Here is a 21,157-nt window from a genome sequence, read left to right as displayed (position 1 = left end):
GGAGGGGGGTGGGGTCTTGTGGGTTAAAGCGGGGTGGGGGGGCTGGGCATTCGGACTCCTGGGTTCTCTCCCCAGCTCCGGGAGGGGGATGGGGTCTCGTGGGTTAAAGCGGGGGCTGTGACTCCGGACTCCTGGGTTCTCTCTCCAGCTCCGGGAGGGAGGTGGGGTCTCCTGGGTTAAAGCAGGGGGGGGGAGGCTGCGACTCCGGACTCCTGGGTTCTCTCTCCAGCTCCGGGAGGGCGGTGGGGTCTCCTGGGTTAAAGCAGGGGGGGGAGGCTGCGACTCCGGACTCCTGGTTCTCTCTCCAGCTCCGGGAGGAGGGTGGGGTCTTGTGAGTTAAAGCAGGGGACTCTGGACTCCTGGGTTCTCTCCCCCGCTCTGGGAGGGGAGTGCGGTCTTGTGGGTTAAAGCGGGGGCGGGGCTGGGAATTCGGACTCCTGGGTTCTCTCCCCAGCTCCGGGAGGGGGGTGGGGTCTCGTGGGTTAAAGCGGGGGCGGGGCTGGGACTCCGGACTCCTGGGTTCTCCCCCCAGCTCCGGGAGGGGGGTGGGGTCTTGTGGGTTAAAGCGGGGTGGGGGGGCTGGGAATTCGGACTCCTGGGTTCTCTCCCCAGCTCTGGGAGGGGGGTGGGGTCTCGTGGGTTAAAGCGGGGGCGGGGCTGGGACTCCGGACTCCTGGGTTCTCTCTCCAGCTCCGGGAGGGGGGGTGGGGTCTCGTGGGTTAAAGCGGGGGCGGGGCTGGGAATTCGGACTCCTGGGTTCTCTCCCCAGCTCCGGGAGGGGGGTGGGGTCTCGTGGGTTAAAGCGGGGGGGGGCTGGGACTCCGGACTCCTGGGTTCTCTCCCCAGCTCCGGGAGGGGGGTGGGGTCTTGTGGGTTAAAGCGTGGTGGGGGGGCTGGGAATTCGGACTCCTGGGTTCTCTCCCCAGCTCCTGGAGGGGGGTGGGGTCTTGTGGGTTAAAGCGGGGTGGGGGGGCTGGGAATTCGGACTCCTGGGTTCTCTCCCCAGCTCCGGGAGCGGGGTGGGGTCTCGTGGGTTAAAGCGGGGGCGGGGCTGGGACTCCGGACTCCTGGGTTCTCTCTCCAGCTCCGGGAGGGGGGGTGGGGTCTCGTGGGTTAAAGCGGGGGCGGGGCTGGGAATTCGGACTCCTGGGTTCTCTCCCCAGCTCCGGGAGGGGGGTGGGGTCTTGTGGGTTAAAGCGGGGTGGGGGGGCTGGGAATTCGGACTCCTGGGTTCTCTCCCCAGCTCCGGGAGGGGGGTGGGGTCTCGTGGGTTAAAGCGGGGGGGCTGGGACTCCGGACTCCTGGGTTCTCCCCCCAGCTCCGGGAGGGGGGTGGGGTCTCGTGGGTTAAAGCGGGGGCGGGGCTGGGACTCCGGACTCCTGGGTTCTCTCTCCAGCTCCGGGAGGGGGGGTGGGGTCTCGTGGGTTAAAGCGGGGGCGGGGCTGGGACTCCGGACTCCTGGGTTCTCTCTCCAGCTCCGGGAGGGCGGTGGGGTCTCGTGGGTTAAAGCCGGGGTGGGGCTGTGACTCCGGACTCCTGGGTTCTCTCTCCAGCTCCGGGAGGGCGGTGGGGTCTCCTGGGTTAAAGCAAGGGGGGGAGGCTGCGACTCCGGACTCCTGGGTTCTCTCTCCAGCTCCGGGAGGAGGGTGGGGTCTTGTGGGTTAAAGCAGGGGACTCTGGACTCCTGGGTTCTCTCCCCAGCTCTGGGAGGGCGGTGGGGTCTCGTGGGTTAAAGCGGGGTGGGGGTTGGGAATTCGGACTCCTGGGTTCTCTCCCCAGCTCCAGGAGGGGGGTGGGGTCCCGTGGGTTAAAGGGGAGGACTCTGGACTCCTGGGTTCTCTCCCCAGCTCTGGGAGGGGGGTGGGGACTCGTGGGTTAAAGCAGGTGGTGGCTGGGAATCCGGACTCCTTGGGCCTGGCCCCAGTTGCAGGAGGGAAGTGTGGCATAGTGGTCAGGGATGGGGATTGGGCATCAGGACTACTGGGTTCTCTTCCTGGCTCTAGGAGGAGCGTGGTCTCATATTTGGAGCAGGAGCCTGGGGAGTGCCAGACCCCTATGTTCGATTCTGGGCTTTATACAGGAGTGTGGTTCCCAGGTCAGACTCAAGGGAGCAGAATCCAGAACTTCTGATTTGCTGTGTCACCTGGCTCTGTGTCTTCAGCTAACTGTGCCTCAGTTTCCCCACCTGGGAAACGGGGATAACAACTCCAACGCACAGTGGGGGCATCGTGGGGGAGGAGGTGGATTGTGAGGTTTAATTCACTAATGCTTGGGAAGTGCTTTGAGATCCTCAGATGAGGTGGCAAAGAAACATGCTGGCTGTCCAGTCTCGCGCCATTGAAACCCATGGCACTGAATGCTCTTTTGAGAGGCAGAGAAAGCACTAGGAAGGATGGTCCAGTGGGTAGGGCACCAGGCTGGACACCTGGGATAGATTCTTTCCTCATCCACATTTGTCCTGGGTGACCTAGGGCAAGTCATATAGTCTACTCTGTGCCTCAGTTTCCCCACCTGTAAATGGGGATCATACCCCATGGATATGTGAGGATAAAATCTGCTAATAAGTGTAAAGCACCCAGGTATTATGGTGATGGGCACCGTATAAGCGCTGGCTAGAGGAAACAAAAGTGATCAGGCAGCAAGGCAATGACCTTTCCTAGCTAGATACTCAATCATCAGATCTAAAGTGCCCAAAGGCTGCCTGGTGGCTCTCTAAGATGCAGGAGTGACTTCAGAGGGGATCAAACAGCGCTTCAAGTGGTCTGAAAAAAGTGGGAGTCTATCATCTGGGAGCAAGTGCTTTTGTAAGACAGACCTTGGGGTGCACCCTTCAGAGACAGCCCCCCCACCTCTAAACACACATGCTTTAAGCAGTGGGATCAGGGCCTGTTCCTGAGAGATTAATCAGGGCCAAGCTGGCGAGCGGGGTGTGGGTGTCTGAAGGGTACGCGCCCTGTCCTGGAGCCCAGCCAAGTTAGAGCGCCAAGTGTTTACACACAGCTCTGATGACATTGCATGAAAGCAAAGCTCACATGACAGCAGCGCCAAGGTCAGTGAGATCCTGGCTGCACTCAAAGGACAGTGTCCCTACAGAGCGCTGCCCAGTACATTAGGCAATGTGGGGGGATCTGCTGGAACTAAATGTGGAGAAAGGGACTTGGGGCTGGGGGAAGCTCTTGGGAAAACTGGCAACATTTTATTGTGTTGTTTTCTAGTCCATCTAGTGGTTACATCAGAAATTTGGGAGCTAGGACTCCTCGGTTCTAGCCCTGGCTCTGGGAGGGGAATGGGCTCAAGCACGTGGGGATGGGAGGCAGGACACAGCTATAATGACTCGACTGGCTCTTTTATTGGGGCTGCTGGACACAGCCTGACCCTGAGGTTCCCTCTGGTTGGTGCCAAGATGGGGGGAGGGATAGCTCAGTGGTTTGAGCATTGGCCTGCTAAACCCAGGGTTGTGAGTTCAATCCTTGAGGGGGCCATTTAGGGATCTGGGGCAAAAATTGGGGATTGGTCCTGCTTTGAGCAGTGGACCTCCTGAGGTCCCTTCCAACCCTGATATTCAATGATTCTATATGGGGCCATCCTAAATCCTGGCCTGGATTCAGCTGCCGTGGAAGGGAATGCTGAGTACACAATGGGCTCTGTTTGTAGCTCTGGCACGACTGGTTAACACTTGGGCTTGCTTACCCTGTGACTTAGTTGACTTCCCTGTGAAAATGGGGACAACACCCCTGACCTGGGACAAAGGGGGGGATGCCTGAGATGTGCAAATATTAGTGACAGATAAAAGTCCTGCCCCAGAGTCCTCCCAAGTCAGGAGCATGTTCAGAATCCCAAGGCCTGGAGAAATCACCGGCTGGATTCCTCCTGGGATGAGGAAGCCCCAGGGTTTAAGAATCCCTGTGCAGGTTAGAATGGGCCTGGGACCAGTCTTGCCCAGCAATAAGAATTATGTGTCTCCCCCTCCCCGTACTTTTCAGAGAGAAATCTCTGGAGTCCTTTGTGCTGAAGGGACGTGTTGTTAAGTGGTATTATTCTGGGCTGCTGCTAAGGGCAAGAATCTGAGGCCCTATTGCACCAGATCACAGACCAATGGCTAGAGGAGGATACTGGGCACCAGGACTTGGGGGGGTCTATTCCCTGCTCTGGGAGGCACTGGGGTCTAGCAGATAAAGCACCAGACTGGGCCTCTGGAGACCTGAGTGCTAGTCTTGGCTCTGCTGGGCAACTCACTTCACCACTCTGTGCCTCAGTTTCCCTGCATGTGAAATGGGGCTAATGAGCCTGACCTCCTTTGTAAAACGCTTGGAGATCTTTGGGAGAAAAGCATGAGGCGGTGTGATTAGCGAGTGCTGGATCCTCTCTGCCCTGTTTAACACCAGTGGCCCATCCAGCGTAGAATCCTCCATCAGACCATTGGCTTGTCTTGCCCAGAATCCTCAGTTCCCTGTGGGCTCAGACCCGGGGGCCCATTGACTATAAACCCAGTGTACATTTAAACCAAGACCCTACCAAAACAAAACCCTCCGCTGCCCGCCCAGTTCTCCCCCTGTGGGGTGGGGGGAATGAGCCACGTGTGACAGGTGGGAGTTGGACTGGAAGGTGCTTGGATACTCTGGGGGAGCAGGATAAGTACCTGGGTGTTGCACAGGGATAGATGCCTGGGTGTTTTTCTCCGGCCACACTGGATCTGTCCAGCCCCACGCCTCTTGCTGTAGCAGCACCTTGGTCTCAGAGAGGGTGCGGAGAAGAGCCACAAGAATGCAACAGGGTTGGGAGACCTGCCTTACAGTGAGAGACTCCAGGAGCTCGGTCTGTTTAGCTCAACAAAAAGAAAGCTAAGGGGTGACTTGATCACAGTCTGTAAGTACCTGCATGTGCTCGCGGGCTGTTCAGGCGAGCGGACAAAGGTTGAACAAGGTCCAAGGGTCGTGTGGGATTCTCCACCACGGGCAAGTTCTAAATCAAGAGTGGAGGTTTTTCTAAAAAATCCATTCTACTTCAAACAGGATGTAATTCAGGGCCGTGTTATGCAGGTCAGATGAGACAATCACAGGCATCCCTTTGGGCCTTATAATCTATGCAAGAGGTCCACAACCTGTGGGGCGTGGGAGGGCCAGGGGCAGCCCCCATGGGGGCCGGGGAGTGGGTGCCACCCAGCCCCTCTTCGCCCCCAGTTCTGCTCCAGACCTGCCCGTAGCTGCGTCCCCAGCTCCTGGCCCCGTGCCTGGTCCCCGGCTTCTGGCCCCACATCTGGCCCTGCCCCCCGCCTCCTAGCGGCTCCACTCCCAGCCCCGGCGCCAGCCTCAGCCGCTGGCTGCGGCTCTGTCCCTGGTCCAGCTCCTGGCCCCAGACCCACCCCCAACTGCGGCTCCAGCCTCGGCCCCCTGACCCCCGTCCACGTCATCGTCCCGTGCAGCTGCGTCCCTGCTCCTGGACCCAGCTCTGGGGAGGTGGACAAGGGTAAGGGGCGGGGGACCACTGATCTATGCATATCCTACTGCAGCAAATCAAACTAGCTCTATAAACCTCATCCTTCGACACCAGGTGAGCTCACTGGCCCATCCTTAGCTCACTTGCCAATGGCCCATCTACCCCACCTCCTCCCATACCAGATCACTCAGACCAGTCTGTACTCGTGTATTACTCAGGCTTTATTTCCAGCCAGGCCCCTCGTACAAACGTTCAGTGTCAAACTACCCCAGCAAGCAGCTTGCCTGCCCCGTCTGGGGCTCGGAGACGGCCTGGGCAGGGCTGTGTTGCTCCTCACGTGTCCTTTCTGCAGGCCGAGCGCCCGCGGGATTCCCGATTCTCTCTGCACCGTGAAGCAGAATAAATGAAGGCTCTTTCACCAACCCTGGGGCGTGTGCGTGTCAATATCGTTATCCCCAGATGGGGGAGTTGAGGAACAGGGAGGTGACGGGAGATTCTCACAGTGAGTCGGGGCAGATCTGGGAATGGGACCCAGGAGTCCTGGGCACTAGCCACAAGACCATTATTTCCCCGTTTGTCCCAACCTTTCTCCCATCTATTGTATTCTCCCCTGATCCCCTCTTCCCCAAGAGCCAGGCTCCCCCTCTCTCCTTCCTCTGGACCCCGCCACCCCCAGCGGCCCTCTCCTGTCACATCCTGGGCGCCCCCTGGGGGTGGAATGGGCTAGCCCCCCCTACCCTGCAAGGGAGCAGTGGAGCTGGGGGAGCCATGGTCATCCTACATCCTTACTAGTAGCCAGGAGGAGGAGCTCAGTGGGCCTCAGCCCAGCTCCCAGAGTCACTGCAGCTGGCGCAGGGGCAAACATGGGACTGTCACTCCAGCTGAGTGACCCCTGGCAGGTGCCTGTGTCCCCCAGCCCCTCCCTGTCGAGAGGCAGCTGGCACAGAGCCCCGAGGGTCAGCAAAACCTGGCATTGCACCATCGGCCAGCAGACAGGCAGCGCTGCCCTGTGCTGAGCACAGAGGCCTGGGAGCTGGGTTTTATTCCTGGGTGAGTCCCCTCCCCCTCCATGCCTCAGTTTCCCCTGCTGTGAAATTAGGGAGACGGGGGATTTGTGAGTGCAGAGTATTATCATAAACTCCAAGGTCTTGCTGAGCAAGACCCTTCCATAACCCACTCCCAGATATAAGGAGAAAGGCCCAACCCTTTAGTGCCTGGTGACAGCTGGGCAGGGGGTGCTCATGGTGCCCCATGGTCTCCTAGAGGAGGCACCTGACAGGTGGTACCATCGCAAGCCATCTGGCGTTCCCAGGCGGTAGCCGGTCTCAAACCACTCTAAGGTCTGCGGGGAATAGTAGAGTCTGAATCTGACATCCCAATGCCACTATTTGGCCCCCGCCCAGCTCCCAATGGCCAAGATCTGCACCCCCCATTAAGAGCTTTGAGGGACAGTGTGGGCTAGTGGTTAGTGCACCGGACTGGGACTCAGGAGACCCAGGTTCTATTCCTGGCTCTGCTGGGTGACCTTCGGCAAATCACTTTGCCACTCAGTGCCTCAGTTTCCCCTCACACATACTGGCTGTTACTGTGAACTCTTTGAGGCAGGGAGCATTTGGTCCTGCTTCCAGCGTGTAAACAACATAGCCCAGAGCCAGGCAGTTTGTGAGCAACAGCCCCTGAAATGTCACAGCCCAGGAAGGGCTAGGACAGTGTGCATGGAAAGTGTATACCTGTGTGTGTGGGTGGGGTGTATGCCCATCAGTGGCTGATGGCATATGCCCTGTGTGTATATGTGTCTTGGAGGAGGGTGTGTGTCTGGTCTGTATGCCTGCAGGGGGAGAAGAGGTGCATGCCCATCGGGAGGGGGTAAGATATAATGGGATGCATGTCCATGAAGGGGATGGGGGTAACTTGAGGGCTGCACACCTACCCTTCCACGTGGGGCTGGCATGACCGTGGGAGGGCTGTGCTCCCAGCCTGGGGGCATGGCCAAAGCACACTGCATTATGGGTATTCCCTGCCTCCCGGGGCCCATGGGAGCAGAGTGTAAAGTTCGAATCTGGCCCAGGTGGCGGTGGTCGGCCGGGCAGCTTGAGGCCATGCAGCAGCAGGGCACAGGTCAGCCCTGTTTATATCCAGCACAGGTAATAGCTGGGGTGATACGGGCATGGCGCCATCCCTGCCCCCAGAGATCCTCTCCCTCCATCAGCGCCAACCAGAGGCCTAAGGAGCATTCCCAGGCACCGTGGCCCAGTGCCGGGTAAGGACAGGGGGGCAGCACCCCTTGCCAGCTCAGCACATCCCCGCCGGCAACTCGGCTCCCAGGGTCTGGAGCCGCTGGCGGGCGCACTCGGCCGTCAGCCGGGCCTCGGGGTCGGGGTCCCAGCAGTCCTCCAGCAGCTCCCGCAGGCAGATGAAGACCTAGGGGAGAGGGGTCTCTCAGGGTGCAGGTGGCTCCAGACCCCAGGCTGGCTGAGGTGTCGCCCTGAGAGAGAACCTACTGCAGCAGAGACAAGACCTCCACCCTCACCCTGTGCACCTGTGGGGCTCAGGCCAGGGGTGTAAAACCCCCAGGGAATATAATAAAATCTTGGGGGTCGCCAAAGGGTCTCACTATATAGATGTATTTACCGCTGGCCCTTTAAACCAGCAGCAGAGCTAGTTGTGTCCTTCCTCCCCTCCACTACTCCCTCATCCCTTCCCACTAGTGTCCCCCCTCCCCTGCCCCCATCGCCCCTCCCCCCAAACCCCTTTACCTGGCCTGTCCTCTTCCAGGATTCGGGGATGGATGGCCTCCTCCTCTCCTCCACGGCCAGTCTCCTCAGCTCCCCATACGTGGGACTGCCGCCCAGCTCTGCCTCGTAGGCCAGCTGGAAGGGAGGGACCCCGCAGCCTGGGGGAGGAGAGAGTGGGACATGTGGGGGTCAAATGGCTGTGACTTCCATCCAGCTCAGCACCTAAGATGACCCGGGTACCAGCGACTGGCTCAGTGTGTGGGCGTGTGTCACCCTAAAGTGGCCAGCAGAGCGGATAAAAGCCCAACTACTGCTGTTGGCTAACGGGGATTCCCCTTGGACCCAAGAGACCTGATTCCTGGCACACTCAGGCTGCACTGGCAGCACAGAGGGGCCTTCCAGTGGGGATATGTGGCCCCCTGGAGAATCTCCCCCCATGCAGTGGGCTCCCCAGTTGGTGTGGAGTTGGCATGACCATGTAAGGGCTCTGCTCCCAGCCCCAGTGCAGGGGATGGAGTAGGGCATGGCCAAAGCACACTGCATTATGTGTATTCCCTACCTCCCGGGGCTCATGGGAACAGAGTGTAAGTTAAAGCATCTATGGTTACCATACGTCCGTATTTTCCCGGACATGTCCAGCTTTTTGGTTTTTAAATCGCCGTCCAGGAGGAATTTTTAAATATCTAAAAACATCCAGGATTTTGCCATTATTATTTTTCCCCAAAGAAGAGTTGATCATTCGAGAAAGAAAGTGAATGTTGATCACTGGAGAGAATGCCTGCTTTTTCCCCCTAGCTCCCAGCGCTTGCGCCGCGAAACAGCTGTTTGGTGCAGCTAGGAGGGAGGGGGGAAGAGGGGGAACGCGGCACGCTCAGGAGAGGAGGCAAGGCCGGGGCGGGGATTTGGGGAAGAGGTCCAATGGGGCAGGGAGGGGGTGGAGTTGGGGGACTTTGGGGAAAGGGTTGGAATGGGGGCAGGGAAGAGGCAGGGAAGGAGTGGAGTTGGGGCAGGACCAGGGCAGGGGGGCACAAGCAAATCCCCCCCCCCCCCCCAAGGAGTGTCCTCTTTTTTGAATGTTGAAATATGGTAACCCTAGAGCATCCCTGAGGCTGCTCCGACACCAGGAGCGTGGGACTGGGCCCAGAATACAGGAAGTACAAACTTGTTCTTGCCCAGCCCAGGAAGGGGGTAAACGAGAATCAGCCCCCTTGGATCTGGAGTGTATGGAAGTGCAACTCTGGCCCCAGGGCCCCTTCCCTCCTGGGCAGACTGGCTCACTGCTCCCAGAAACCAGCCTGTAAGCAATGCCCCTTTTCCCCTTCCCACCCCCTGCCGGGGGCAGGTATCCTCCCCAGGGGCTGAGCTCCCAGACACCTCCCCTGGGCAGGGACCACTGTGCAGTGCAGACAGCCCAGTGCCGGGTGCGGATGGGTGTGTGTGAAAATTTGTGTGATATTTCTCCAAACCTCCACCAGGTGGCAGAGTTTCCAGCACTTTATTTGTCTGTGCTGCCACCACACAGGCAGGGGGAGGCTCTTGATTTGATGGTGCATGGGGGGGGGGGGGGTGGGGGGGGGGGCAGAGAAATTCTTGGTTTGAGGCTTTCTAGGGGCTGATCCTGCAGCACAGTCCACAGGGATGGGGGCTGCATACATCAGCACGGCCATGGCTGGGGGGGGCGGGTGTCAGCTGAGCAATAGTTAAGCTGGGGGGCATACAGGGGTGGCATGAGGAGCCACGGGGTGCAGGAAGGGACCGGCTGGGTGGGACCTCCCAGTGTTCGGGATGTTTAAAGCCAGGCAGGACTGAGGCCTGGGGGATGGGCTCTAGGCCTGGATCCTGCCTGGCACGGCCCAGCTGGGGTCCAGGGGGTCACGCCCAGCACCGAGCCCTACAGCCGCTCACCTGGGGAGAGCATCGAGCATCTCGTCAGGATCTCCCAGAGCACCAGGGCCAGGGAGTAGATGTCGGCCTGCTTCAGCGCGCGGCCCCAATCCTGCAGGTCCAGGCTGTCGTCCAGGATCTCAGGGGCCATGTACCGCTGGGTCCCTGCCTGGGATCAGGCAGGAAGGTCAACGCCAGCTGCCGACCACCAGCCGCTCACATGCCACGTGAAGGTGAGCTTGCCCATGCTAGTGCAACCGTTTGCATGTGCCAGGGCCGAGGCTCCCAGGCATGTACCCGTGAACGGGGCTGATTCATATGGGGCTCCCAGCCTCCCCCCAGACAGCTTCCTTTCCAGGGGCTCTCCTACCTCGCCCCCCTACCTCAATGCTCAATCACGTTCTGGCACGCTCACGTGTGATCACACACATCCCCGCCATGCACTCATATACCGGGGAGCTCAGACTCCCCTGGCCTCCACCCTCGCCCCCCCCCATTAAAACTTCCCCTCTCTGCCCTAGATGTGTGTGTGTGGGGGTTTATCACAGACCCCCCCCCCCAGCTCTCCAGCTGGACCCACTGTCCAGTTCTCTGAGCCTTGAGCACAAGTGCTGCACACACACACACGCGCGCGCGCACACACATTTGCTACCTTCCTGACAGCAGCTTCCATGCGGCCCCCGCCCCATCGCTCCAGGTGCGCGGGCAGCGCCGTGGCCAGGCCGAAGTCCCCGATGGCGCAGCTCCGGTCCTCCCGCACCAGCACATTCTGGCTGCTCAGGTCCCGGTGCGCCACGCTGGGTTTGTGCAGGCCTGGCACCAAGGAGACACGGGTTAGGAAGGGTCCAGCTGTGTGTGTGGGTGGAGGTGGGGGGAGGGAGGGGGCGGAGGAGCCACTGTGCTTCTCAGTGCCAACAGAGGGCAAGAAGGGTCGAATCCTGGCCCCCACCCACGGGATAGGCACGGAGAACGGGACATTGCAGAGACCCCACCAGCCTGGCTCGTGGGCCTGGTGCACTGGACGGGCTGGTGGGGGCATGGCGGACCCTTGGCTGTGATTGGCTAGTAGAGGGAAGGGCTGCCGGGCCATGTGTCCTATCCCCACCTCCCAGCTCCTGGGCTACCCCTTGAGGATGGGCGAACTCGCCGCGCCGAGGCGGTGGGTGGGGCTAACTTGCCACATTGCGGCTGACTGGGCACCAGGAGTGCGGGGAAAAGGGGATCACAGCTGTGTCCGCAGCCCTGGGGCTCGGGCAGGGCAAGGTGTTGCCCCAGGGGCCTGCTGCTCCCCCTGCAGGGCTCCAGGAGCCAGGGCGGCTCTCACCGTTGTGCCAGAGCTCCTCGTGCAGGAAGGCCAGCCCCCGGGCCAGCGACAGGGCCAGTCTGACGGTGCCGTCCCAGGCGCTGACATGCTGGCTCAGGAAGAGTCTCAGGGAGCCCTGCGGGCAGACAGAGCCCGGCTCAGTCGGACCCCAGGCCAGAATCACAGGGGCCCATCGGGTGCAGCCCTGGCCCCATGCAGTCTGCTTACCAGGACCCCGTTCAGTCTGGCTGTGAAACCCCAAGTGGGGAGGCGGGGCCCCGGTCCTTCCCCGGCTGGATCCATCCCCCTGACGGGGAACGACGGGGCCCCCAGCCCTTTCCCCAGAGATGATTCCCTGCCTGGACCCATCCCCCATCAGGAAGAGTTTTCTGAATACACTAAATTCCCTCTCTCCATATCTGAGCACAAGCAGAATCCGAGAGCAAAATCCCCTCCCTGCCTGTGCACATGCAGTCACTCAGTCCCCGTGCAGTTCTGCACATGCCCAGCAGAGGGCAGTGGCACCCACCCACCCCCCATGCCCAGGGCTGGCCGTGGGGCGAGCACTCACCGCCGGGTAGAGCTGCAGCACCAGCAGGCTCCCCTGATCCCCACGCACCCCTCCTCGCCCAGCCGCCAGGAGCCGGGCCACGTTCTCGTGGTTCATCAGGGGCAGGCTGTGCATGGACCATTCGGCCGCAAAGTGCTGGAAGCAGGCGTCGGGGAAGGCCTTGATTGCGACGGGTGTCTGGTGCAGGGTGCCCTGCCACACCACGGAGAAGCGCCCGTCCTGGAGCACCTGCGGGGGACAAAGACAGATAGGGTGACACGCTGACCTGTCTCTCAGCTCCCTGGGATGGAGAGGGGAGCACAGAACCTAGTCTTATCCTAGGTAAGGCACTATTGCGGGGAAGGTCACAGCACTGGTGTCCCAGCTGGGCACTGCTGCGGGGAAGCTTGCAGCATTGTGGAGTCCATGGCTGGGCACTGCTGCAGGGAAGCTCACAGCACAGGAGTCCATGGCTGGGCACTGCTGCAGGGAAGCTTGCAGCACTGGAGTCCATGGCTGGGCACTGCTGCGGGGAAGCTCGCAGCACCGGAGTCCATGGCTGGGCACTACTGCAGGGTGGATAAAATTTATTTTATTTTGTTTAACTCCCATGGGAGTTAGGTTCCAAACCTTTGAAAATACTTCTAGGCACCTATTTGAATCTTTAGGTGCCTAAATACCTTTGAAAGTCTCCATAGTGACCATAAACAATCCTTCAGTTCACTAACGATAGATCACTCTCCCACTGTTGAATAAGCCAGTTAGTTTCGAATGCAAAATGTGTTTGGCTAAACTTACAGTTTTGGCCCCTTAAGTATCCAGGGCATTTAAGGAGTTTTATTTCACTAATCAAAACGTTTTAAAATGCTGGTTTTGTGCATTTTTACTGGAATGCCAATTTCCATCCAGCTGCAGCTTGAGACAAATCACAAGTAAACAGTCATTTGCTAGCAAATAAGAAATGTGTTCTTGGCCTTTTCTGAACATAATCAAAAATGTCAAATTTAAGATTCTCACTAAATAAATGCTAAGCGACGTAACTGCTTAAATAAATGTGGTATAGACATAATGTGTCCTCCGGTTAGCAAAGAGAAGGACCAGATTTAGAGAACAGGTTATATTTAGTAGCGAATCAAAATGTTTGAATGGTTACCCACCAACGAGAACGAACTGTTAGGAAAAGAAGTAAAAAATACAAATGCAAAATGCAATTAAAATCAGTGATTTAAGTCAAGGTTTCCTGCTTGTTGATTTAAATCAAGATTAAAATCAGGGATTTAAACCAGTCCACCCTGAAGCTTGCAGCACTGGAGACCCTGCCTGGCACTGCTGTGAGGAAGCTTGCAGCGCTGGAGCGTCAACCTGGCACTGCCCTGGGGAAGCTCGCACAAACACCTGCTTGCATGGGCCAAGACTGATCCACCTCCTCCCTAAGCTCAACAGGGACATGCCAGGCGACACGTGCTTTCCCCCTGCAGAACCAGCCTGCAACTTGCACAGACAGACGTGAGACCGAGGCAAAGGCCAGTCCGTACTGTCAACCCCAACGCAGCCACCAAGCGAGACCTGGAGGAACTGGAGCGCTGGCAGCTCCTGGCTGGGAGGTTCCCTCTCACGGCTGGAATGGGGGTCCATGGTGACTTTGGTCAGCTCCCTGCTCTCCTCCTGGCGCAGCAGCACTGCACAGACCTTCACCTTTCTCAGCACTGTGGAGAGAAAGCGAGAGATTTCCCCCTGCAGTAACACAGGGGCTCCTCTGGGGCGGTGACACTGGGACTGGGCCGAATGCCCAACTATGGTGCAGTGCCCTGGGACTAGTACACAGAGCTGCAGGGCCCACGGGCTGCTCAGGAGAGAGAGAGAGAATGTGTGTGGGTTTGAGTCACCAATCAACCCACAGCGTGTGTGTGTGTGTGTATAGACAGACAGGGTGAGTCATATACTAACCCAGTATGTGTGTGTGTGTAGAGAGAGAGAGACAGACTGTGTGTGTACAGACAGATGGACAGTGTATACACAGATAGTGTGGGTGTGTATGTATGTGTGAGTCAGACACGAACACAGAGTGTGTGTGTGTGTGTGGAGAGAGAGAGACAGATGGTTTGTACATAGATAGACAGACAGTGTGGGTGTGTATGTTTGTGTGTCATACACCAACTCAGTGTGTATGTGTGTACATAGAGAGACAAACAGACTGTGTGTTTAGAGAGAGACAGTCTATGTATACAGACATCCAGACTCTGAGTGTGTGTGCATGTGTGTATAGAGAGAGAGACGGACTGTGTATATAAACAGACAAACTGTGTGTGCGCGTGTATGTGTAAATCGTACACTAACCCAGTTTGTGTGTGTAGAGAGAGACAGACTGTGTGTGTGTTTAGACATCCAGATATGTGTGTGTGTGTGTGTGTGTGTGTGTGTGTGTAGAGACAGACTGTGTATACAGACCACGTGTGTGTGTGTGTGTACAGAGAGACAGACTGTCTGTGTAGACAGACCCTGTGCGTGTGTGTGAATTGTAAACCAACCCAGTGTGTGCGTGTGTCCGGCTGTGCGTGTACCTACGTGTGAGGCAGAGGCAGGGATTGAGGGGGAGGGGGAGGGAGTCTAATAAATACTAAGAACCCCCCCCAGCACCCCAAGCCCTGTGATCTTAACAGGCCGCTTGAGCTGAAGGGAGTTCCCCCCTGGGGCTGTCGGTGTTGGGCCTTGTACAGAATTCAGGCTGCGCCCACTAGAGGGCAACCTGCGTCCAGCCTGTCCATGGGCAATTAACTGGCTTTGTGTCCCTGGCCAGGGCGCTCCCTGCTGGCTGGGACCAGATACCACAGCCGCATTACGGAGCCACTCCTTCCCTCACACCACTGGGGCCCGTGCTAATGGGGCCCAGGTTCCATGACTGGGACGACCAGGAGACCCATGATGGGGGGCAGGGGGTGGCAGGACGGCTTGATCCGGTGCATCTAAAACCCCACATTCCCCGTTGGGCCAAGGGCCTGGAGGAGCTGGCGGGGCGGGGGCCATACCTAGGAAGGCCAGACAGCCGAGGAAGAGCAGCAGCGGGCAGGCCACGGCGATCCAGATGGTGCCCGTCGGAGCAGACCCAGCCGAGGCTGCGGAAAAGGCCGAGAGAGGCAGAGGCCGAACTGAGAACCCAGCCCCAGGCACGGCCCATGGGCAGCGGGCAACGGGGCTCGGGGTCAGATGAGGAGGATGCCCAGGATACCGCTCCCGCTGGGGCGTTGGGTTCCAGCCCTCGCCTGGCTGCCCCCTAGTGTGCTCCCCCCTGCACCAGGCCCAGCCCTATGCTAAACGTCCCTGGGGGCACCGCTGCCGGCTGGATCTGTCCCAGCCTGTCCCCCAGGGGGTGATTCCTCATCCGGATGCTGCCTGTCGGGGTGCCCACCACCCCTAATGTTCAGCCTAAGTGACCCTTTTCTTAATCAGCTCCCATGACCCTCCCTCCCCCACCCCCCGTCTCCTTGGGGCCCAGTGGCCACCTTTCCCTTCTAGCCACTAGCCAGCCCCCTCCTGGAGCAGAGAGGCGTAGGCTGGACAGGGGCTGTCAGAGCCCCTCACATCTGGCCCTCGCTCCCTGACCCGCCCACGGGATGCTCCTCTGCTCGAGTTTTAATTAAACTCCAGAAGAAAGGACGGCTCCCCCCCCCCCCCCTCCTCTCAGCTGCCAACATTCCTGTATCCTCCCTCTGCTGCAGCCCATCAAAGCCGGTTTTGGGGGGGAGGGGGAAGCTGGGTCGCAGCACTACAAAGCTAGGTGGGGGGACCCAATCCAGCCCCAGGCATGCTGTTAAAGGAGCAGGGCAGTCAGATCCTGGGCCCGGCCAATTCCAGCTAGGCATCCTTACTGGCAGATGCCAAGATAGTCCTCTTGCAGGGAGTGGGGTCTAGTGGTCAGAGCAGGGGGCTGGGAGTCAGGACTCCTGGGTTCTATTGTTAGCTTGGGGAAGGGAGTTGGGTCTAGTGGTTAGTGCAGGGGAGCTGCATCTAGGGGCAAGGCACAGGGGGCTCGTCCCATCCCTTTCTCTCCTGCCCACTGAGCCTGTCTGCGGCTAAGTGCTTCCTCCTGCTGCAGGAATGAAGGAACTGGAGATGAGAGGGAAGCAGCGGGATGGAGGGGTGCAGGAAGAGCAGAGGGAATTACCCCTCCTCTGCTGCTCTGCGATACCCCTCCACTGCCACTTTGCCCCTGCTGCACCCTACTGCCCTGTGCTGGGGCTCCAGAGGTCCCCGACCCCCGTTCCCCACACAGGCCCCGCGAGATCTAATGCACTGGAATCAGACTGGCCCTGGCTACAGCATCAGGGGCCAGAGCTTGCTCCCTGGTCTCTCCCCAGCCCCGAGCACTCTCACTGGGGAGCCAGGCAGAGGCTCGGCCAGGGGTCCAGCATGGGGCCCTCATGCCTAATCAGAGCAAACCTAGGCCAGGAGCCCACACAAGAGGGTCAGGGATTGGCACCATAGGAGCAGCCCATTGGGTGCCACCCAGGGCACAGCCCCAGGGCAAAACTCCCTTCCCTGTGTTGAGCCCTCTGGGTCAGCACCCCCATCCATAGCCACCCCATCCCACAGCCCACAGCCTGGGTCCAGATAGCCAGGGATAGAGTAAGAATCAGGATGTGAATCCCCACTCCCCTCCTCTATTATACACCACTCCCCCCCCGCCCCAGAGCTGGGCATGGAACCCAGGAGTCCTGGCTCCCCATCCCCTGGCTCTAACTACTATACACCACTCCCCGCCCTCAGAACTGGGCATAGAACCCAGGAGTCCTGGCTCCCCACCCCCCGGCTCTAACCCACTAAACCGCACTCCTCCCCCAAGCTGGGTACAGAACCCAGACATCCTGGCTCCCCCCACTAGACCCCACTCCCCACAGGAAGTCCAGCAGCCCCACATGGCAGCTGCTCGGTGGGACGCATCGTGGGCAGCATTGCTGGGTTGGACTCAGTCCCGCCAGCCCAACCTGGTCCCGTGTGAGTGCCGGGTTCGCCTGCCTCCCAGCTGCTTATCAGGGTGACTCAGAGCTCTGGTGCTCGCACTCCCCTGCCTGGCTCGCCTCCCCAAGGTCTGTGGGGCAGCGTCCAGGCAAGAGCATCCAGATAGCCGGGGTCTCCCCCACGACTGCGCACCTGCTGCGGGGCGGGGAGAGGAGAGCCCGGCCTTCATGGGTCTGGCTGCGGGGGTGGTTACACACTGACTGCCCCATGCTAAACAGGGTCCTTCTCCCAGCCGGTGGGGGGGGGGGGTTGCAGAGGGGATGGAGAGAGGAGACTGGGATGGGGACACTTTTGGGAGGGGAGCAGGGCCAGACATGGGGGGAGGGGGGCAAAGGGGAGGCATGGGACAGACATGACAGGAAGGGAAAGGGCAATTATTTATGCTTTATCTTGTATCCTCCTCAATTTTTTCTCGACACATCCCCCCCACGACCTCAGACATCACCCTCCCCCAGCTCTGCCAGTGCCCCTCAATCCTGACCAGCAGCCCCCTGCTAATCCCACCCTGGGGGTTCCCCAGCTCTGGCAGAGCCTCTAAATCCCAACACGCCCCCCTCCTCCCGCTACCTCAGACATCTCCCTCCCGCAGCTCTGCCAGTGCCCCTAAATCCCAACACGCCCCCCTCCTCCCGCTACCTCAGACATCTCCCTCCCCCAGCTCTGCCAGTGCCCCTAAATCCCAATACGCCCCCCTCCTCCCGCTACCTCAGACATCTCCCTCCCCCAGCTCCGCCAGTGCCCCTCAATCCTGACCCGCAGCCCCCTGCTAAGCCCACTCTGGGGCCCTCCCAGCTCTGCCCGTGCCCCTAAATCCCAACACGCCCCCCTCCTCCCGCTACCTCAGACATCTCCCTCCCCCAGCTCTGCCAGTGCCCCTCAATCCTGACCCACAGCCACCAGCTAACCCCAGCCTGGGGGTTCCCCAGCTCTGCCAGTGCCCCTAAATCCTGACCTGCAGCCCCCTGCTAACCCCACCCTGGGGCCCCCCCAGCTCTGCCAGTGCCCCTAAATCCCAACATGCCCCCCGCCTCCCGCTACCTCAGACATCTCCCTCCCCCAGCTCCTCCAGTGCCCCTCAATCCTGACCCGCAGCCACCAGCTAACCCCAGCCTGGGGCCCCCCCAGCTTCGCCAGTGCCCCTCAATCCTGACCGGCAGCCCCCTGCTAACCCCAGCCTGGGGGTTCCCCAGCCCTGCCAGTGCCCCTAAATCCCAACACGACCCCCTCCTCTCGCTACCTCAGACATCTCCCTCCCCCAGCTCCGCCAGTGCCCCTCAATCCTGACCCGCAGCCCCCTGCTAAGACCACCCTGGGCCCCCCTAGCTCTGGGGGCATGTTCCCCGGTGACACCTCCTCACCTTGCGGCGCTGCAGGGGCCCCAAGCCAGCTGACGTTGGCATTGCAGAGGTCGGAGTGGCACAGACAGCGCTGAAGGATGGCCCCCATGGTGTGGATGGGGCTGGTTTTGCAGGCTGGGGAGTCGCAGCCATCTCGGTCGCTGCCCCAGCAACCTGGCCTCCCGCAGAGGGACAGACGGACAGACAGCCGTCAGGGAACTGAGCCCCCCCAGCCTCATCTCTTCTACCCCCCACCCCAGCACAACTCCCTCCCCATGCAGTGCCCTCAGGCATAGTGTCCGCCATGTGGGTGCCCAAGCCCTGACCCTGCAGCCACCTGGGGATGGGAGAGACCTTCCCCCTCATTGGCCCGAGCCAGCCGCAGCCCAATTGGACATGGGGGGGGTGCTGTCCGAGGAGGGGGCAGCCACTGCATGGGCAGCAGACAGGCCTTTCCCTCCATGGGGAGTTGCAGGGGCAATAAACCCAGCCTCACTTTTAGACTCACTTTTCACAGACACTTGGGAAGTGGCTCACCCAAGAGCGCACAAAAGGTTGGTGCCAGATCCATGGATAGAACTCAGGAGTCCTGGCTCCCAGCCCACCCTGCTCAAACCACTAGATTCCACTTCCCTGAGAGAACCAGGGATAAAACCCAGGAGTCCAGACTCCCAGCCTCCCCTGCTCAAACCACTAGACCCTTCTCCCCTGGGAGAGCTAGGGATAGAACCCAGGAGTCCTGACTCCCAGCCCTGAGAGAGAGCCAGTCCCAACACTCTAGCCACCAGCCCCCACTCCCTTCCCAGAGCAGAAATAGAACCCAGGCATCCTGCCTCCTTGGGCTAACCAGACATCCCAATATTAGGGGCTTTGTCTTATATAGGCAACTATCCCCACCCCCACACCAAAGTAAAAGTGTCCCCATTTTTCATACTTGCTGTCTGGTCACCCTATGCCCCACCCCCACCCCATCACTTCAGCAGACCCTCACCTTGCATCACTGCCTGGAGCCTGCCGTGGCTTTGGTTCCAGATCCCAAAGCAGCACTGGCTGGAGTTGCAGAGGATGGTGCTGCTCTCGGCGCCCCCCAGGACATGCCCCCGGTGCCGCATGGAGCCCTGCAGGTTGTGGGGGTGCTCATAGAAGATGCAGCTCCGGTTCCAGCTCAGGGTGCCTGGAGAGACACAGGAGGCTCAGCTGGGTGGGTGCAGGACATACACCCGCTCTCTCCCTCCCGCCCACCCCCCAAGGGCAGCAGTCTGGCCCTCCGCCTGTCTCCCCCTGCCTGTGCACTAGGAGAGCACGGGGTGGGGGGGGGGGGGCGCCACCCTGCCCCGTACCCGGCAGCCCCAGGCTCAGCCAGAGGCACAGCCCCCGAAGCAGGCGGGGGGCCCGGGGATGCATGGTCGCCCCATCCATCCAGTGGTCCTTCTTCCAGCACCTGGAGCGTGCCTGTGAGCCCAGCCGGCCCTCCCCCAGGGCCCAGCACAGGTGGGAAGGACTTGGCTGGCTCCGCGCGTGGGATGGGGCCGAGACGCTGTCAACGGCCAGAGGAAGCAAAAGGAGCGCAGGGAAGGAGGGTGGCGCTCCCCGGCGCCCCGCTCTGATCCTGCCCCCACCCTGAGACTCAGCCCCCATGGGCCCTTCTCCCCACCGTGGCCCCTGGCCTGCAGGCTGGTGCTCAGCCCCGAGCCCAGCGTATCCTGCTGGGTTCTATATCAGTGACTCTTGCCTGCTCAGAGCCTGCTGGGAGCTGGGCAGCAATTTCAGTGCCCAGGGCCCCCATCTGGAAGCACACAGCTCCAAGGCCCGTTCCCAGCCCAGAGCCTTCCTCATAAAGCCCAGTCTCCATTTATAATCAGAGTCCAGGGGTCAGGTACATACACTGGGCTCCATGTCCCTAGCCCCAGCAGAAGGCCCTCAGATGCAGTGCCAATGCCAGCTAGAGTAATTATCCTGCCTCCCTAAATACACCCCCCACCCCACAGAGCTGCAGCTGGATTGGGCTAAATACCTCCGTGGATCAGGGCCTGAACTTCTGTGTGGCTGTTAACAGCTGCTGTGCCCCACCCCAGAGGCAGCTGCAATTCAGCAATTGTTGGCAAAAGCATTTCCCAGGGAAAAGGGCTGCATCAAAGCTGCTCAAAAGAGCGATCCCCTGCTTTTTGCCAGCACAGTAGCACCACCACCAGCCTGAGCTTCAGGGTAGTGGGGGCCCCTATGCCCACTTACAGACAAGGAGGTAACGGTATCGCTCTCCCCAAAGGTGTAAAACTCAAGAGCCAGATCCTGTCACAGGCTGGCTGGCCCTGTAGGGGGCATCAAGGTCTGGTGACAGATCAGCTACCCTCCCAGCTGATCATATGGCCCTGTTCAATTATTAGACCCAGCTGGAAAGGGATCATAAAAACATAAGAACTTCCATACTGGGTCAGACCAAAGGTCCACCTAGCCCAGTATCCTGTCTGCCAGGTGCCCCAGAGGGAATGAACAGAGCAGGTCATCGTCAAGTGATCCATCCCCTGTCGCCCATTCCCAGCTTCTGGCAAACAGAGGCTAGGGACACCATCCCTGCCCATCCGGACTAATAGCCATTGATTGACCTATCCTCCATGAACTTATCTAGTTCTCTTTTGAATCCTGTTATGGTCTTGGCCTTCAGAGCATCCTCTGGCAAGGAGTTCCACAGGTTGACTGTGCGTTGTGTGAAAAAATACTTCATTTTGTTTGTTTTAAACCTGCAGCCTATTAATTTCATTTGGTGACCCCTAGTTCTTGTGTTGAGGAGTAAATAACACTTCCTTATTTACTTTCTCCTCACCAGTCATGATTTTATAGATCTCTATCATATCCCCCCTTAGTCATCTCTTTTCCAAGCTGAAAAGTCCCAGTCTTA

General features: G+C 59.5%; 1 protein-coding gene across 1 annotated transcript; it reads right to left on the bottom strand.

Moving 5' to 3' along the window:
* Positions 1 to 5,639: 5,639 nt before the first annotated feature.
* Positions 5,640 to 20,778, bottom strand: AMHR2 (anti-Mullerian hormone receptor type 2). The gene is made up of 11 exons (XM_037884120.2): positions 19,602 to 20,778; positions 19,253 to 19,435; positions 18,283 to 18,435; positions 14,935 to 15,021; positions 13,475 to 13,614; positions 11,930 to 12,157; positions 11,380 to 11,494; positions 10,708 to 10,868; positions 10,077 to 10,224; positions 8,193 to 8,329; positions 5,640 to 7,857 (listed from the first exon to the last, which is right to left on the bottom strand). Exons 1-11 carry the CDS (start codon positions 19,897 to 19,899, stop codon positions 7,729 to 7,731), a joined length of 1,779 nt encoding a protein of 592 aa, XP_037740048.1. The 5' UTR covers positions 19,900 to 20,778; the 3' UTR covers positions 5,640 to 7,728.
* Between the last annotated feature and the right edge of the window lie 379 nt (positions 20,779 to 21,157).

This window comes from Chelonia mydas, chromosome 20 (assembly GCF_015237465.2).
Source record: "Chelonia mydas isolate rCheMyd1 chromosome 20, rCheMyd1.pri.v2, whole genome shotgun sequence".
In the NCBI taxonomy this organism is placed as follows: Eukaryota; Metazoa; Chordata; order Testudines; family Cheloniidae; genus Chelonia; species Chelonia mydas.
Note: the sequence above shows the minus strand (reverse complement) of the source record. Positions and strands in the feature narration are given on the sequence as shown.

Coding starts and splice junctions, on each gene's coding strand:
- AMHR2 (XM_037884120.2), bottom strand. CDS start 19,899: ATGGGGGCTGAGTCTCAGGGTGGGGGCAGGATCAGAGCGGGGCGCCGG. Junction 19,436..19,601: donor GCTGAGCCTGGGGCTGCCGG/GTACGGGGCAGG, acceptor GTGTCTCTCCAG/GCACCCTGAGCTGGAACCGG. Junction 8,330..10,076: donor ATGCTCGATGCTCTCCCCAG/GTGAGCGGCTGT, acceptor CTCCTCCCCCAG/GCTGCGGGGTCCCTCCCTTC.